Consider the following 1251-nt stretch of genomic DNA (forward strand, 5'->3'; position numbering starts at 1 on the left):
TTCAAGCTCTCAATAATGTGGATCATTCATTCGATATAATTATAATAATATTATTGCTGCTAATAATAAATCAATAATAAATGAACAAAAATTGCTGATAATTATACATAATCATAATTATAATGAAGAAACATGAGACACCAGTGGGTGGGTGGGGTCACTATAACAAACAGCATATTGCAGACTCAGTCAAGGGGCTGTTCATTTTACGCGCTTGACCATTCTTAGCCACGCCCTCTTTATCATCGCTAACAGGCTCATCAGGTTTATCCAGTTCTTCTCCATCACTAAGTTCAAGTCTTTCGTGGATTTGAAACCACAATTCGTTAGTATCACTCAGGCTACTATCAGTTCTGGCTGAATTGCATCTCGGCCTACCGCCCCCACTGCTACTTCTCATACAAACATATCAGTGAAGCTTTCAGAGCCACTCCCCTCGGCTGGAGTAGAAGGAGTGCTCCGATATGGTAGCATTTTTCTGAGCTTATCTTTACCAAATTTCAGTAGACTATGACGCAAGTGTTTATCATTGAATGAGCCATCGTCACTGCTAGCACTATCAACCCTCACAAGAGGATGAAGTGCCTTGTTATAACGGATCCTTTTGCTCGAGCGTTTACGACGTCCATCATACAAGAGAGTGTGCGAGAGTGACTCCTCGTCAGAGCTATAATAACGGATCCTTTTGCTCGAGCGTTTACGACGTCCATCATACAAGAGAGTGTGCGAGAGTGACTCCTCGTCAGAGCTATAGCCTTGACTGTGAGTGGGGGAGAGACGAGAGTAAGATAAGTGAGGGGAGGCAAGAGGGGAGGGGTGGGTTGGATGGGAACGTGGGACAGTGGACAGGTCCATTATATCATCATCATCCTCTTCATCACTGAAGTCACTCCGACTAACGCTCTTTGCCAGGTTAGGGGAGCTCCGGGCGGAGAGGAGGCGGCGAGATCGTGGGCTTGGTAGTGGAGACTGTGACCTCATGCTATCAATGGTCTCCATGAAGGAATCTAATAAAGCAACAAAAATCGGGTTTTATCAAACACGGCTCAAAGCATTAAGTACAATAAGATTAATACAATCAAAGCACATAATAATAGTCTGATAGTAACTCTATACACCTTTATATTGGTGATACTTTATTGTCATGATTTTACTATAAAAGGTTTTAAGTGTTCAAAGGTTAACTCTCATAGGAACACTAAGAGTTGGTCTTCAATAATAAACACACCAGCACTATCACATTTTAATGGA

The 1251-nt window shown here is 42.2% G+C and overlaps 1 protein-coding gene across 1 annotated transcript; it reads right to left on the reverse strand.

The window, feature by feature from the left end:
* LOC109588438 (uncharacterized) lies at nucleotides 1–1003 on the reverse strand. Its single transcript, XM_020004607.1, has 2 exons — nucleotides 739–1003; nucleotides 1–657 (listed from the first exon to the last, which is right to left on the reverse strand). Exons 1-2 carry the CDS (start codon nucleotides 997–999, stop codon nucleotides 397–399), a joined length of 522 nt encoding a protein of 173 aa, XP_019860166.1. The 5' UTR covers nucleotides 1000–1003; the 3' UTR covers nucleotides 1–396.
* Between the last annotated feature and the right edge of the window lie 248 nt (nucleotides 1004–1251).

Source organism: Amphimedon queenslandica, unplaced genomic scaffold (genome assembly GCF_000090795.2).
Source record: "Amphimedon queenslandica unplaced genomic scaffold, v1.1 AMPQUscaffold_12094, whole genome shotgun sequence".
Classification (NCBI taxonomy): Eukaryota; Metazoa; Porifera; class Demospongiae; order Haplosclerida; family Niphatidae; genus Amphimedon; species Amphimedon queenslandica.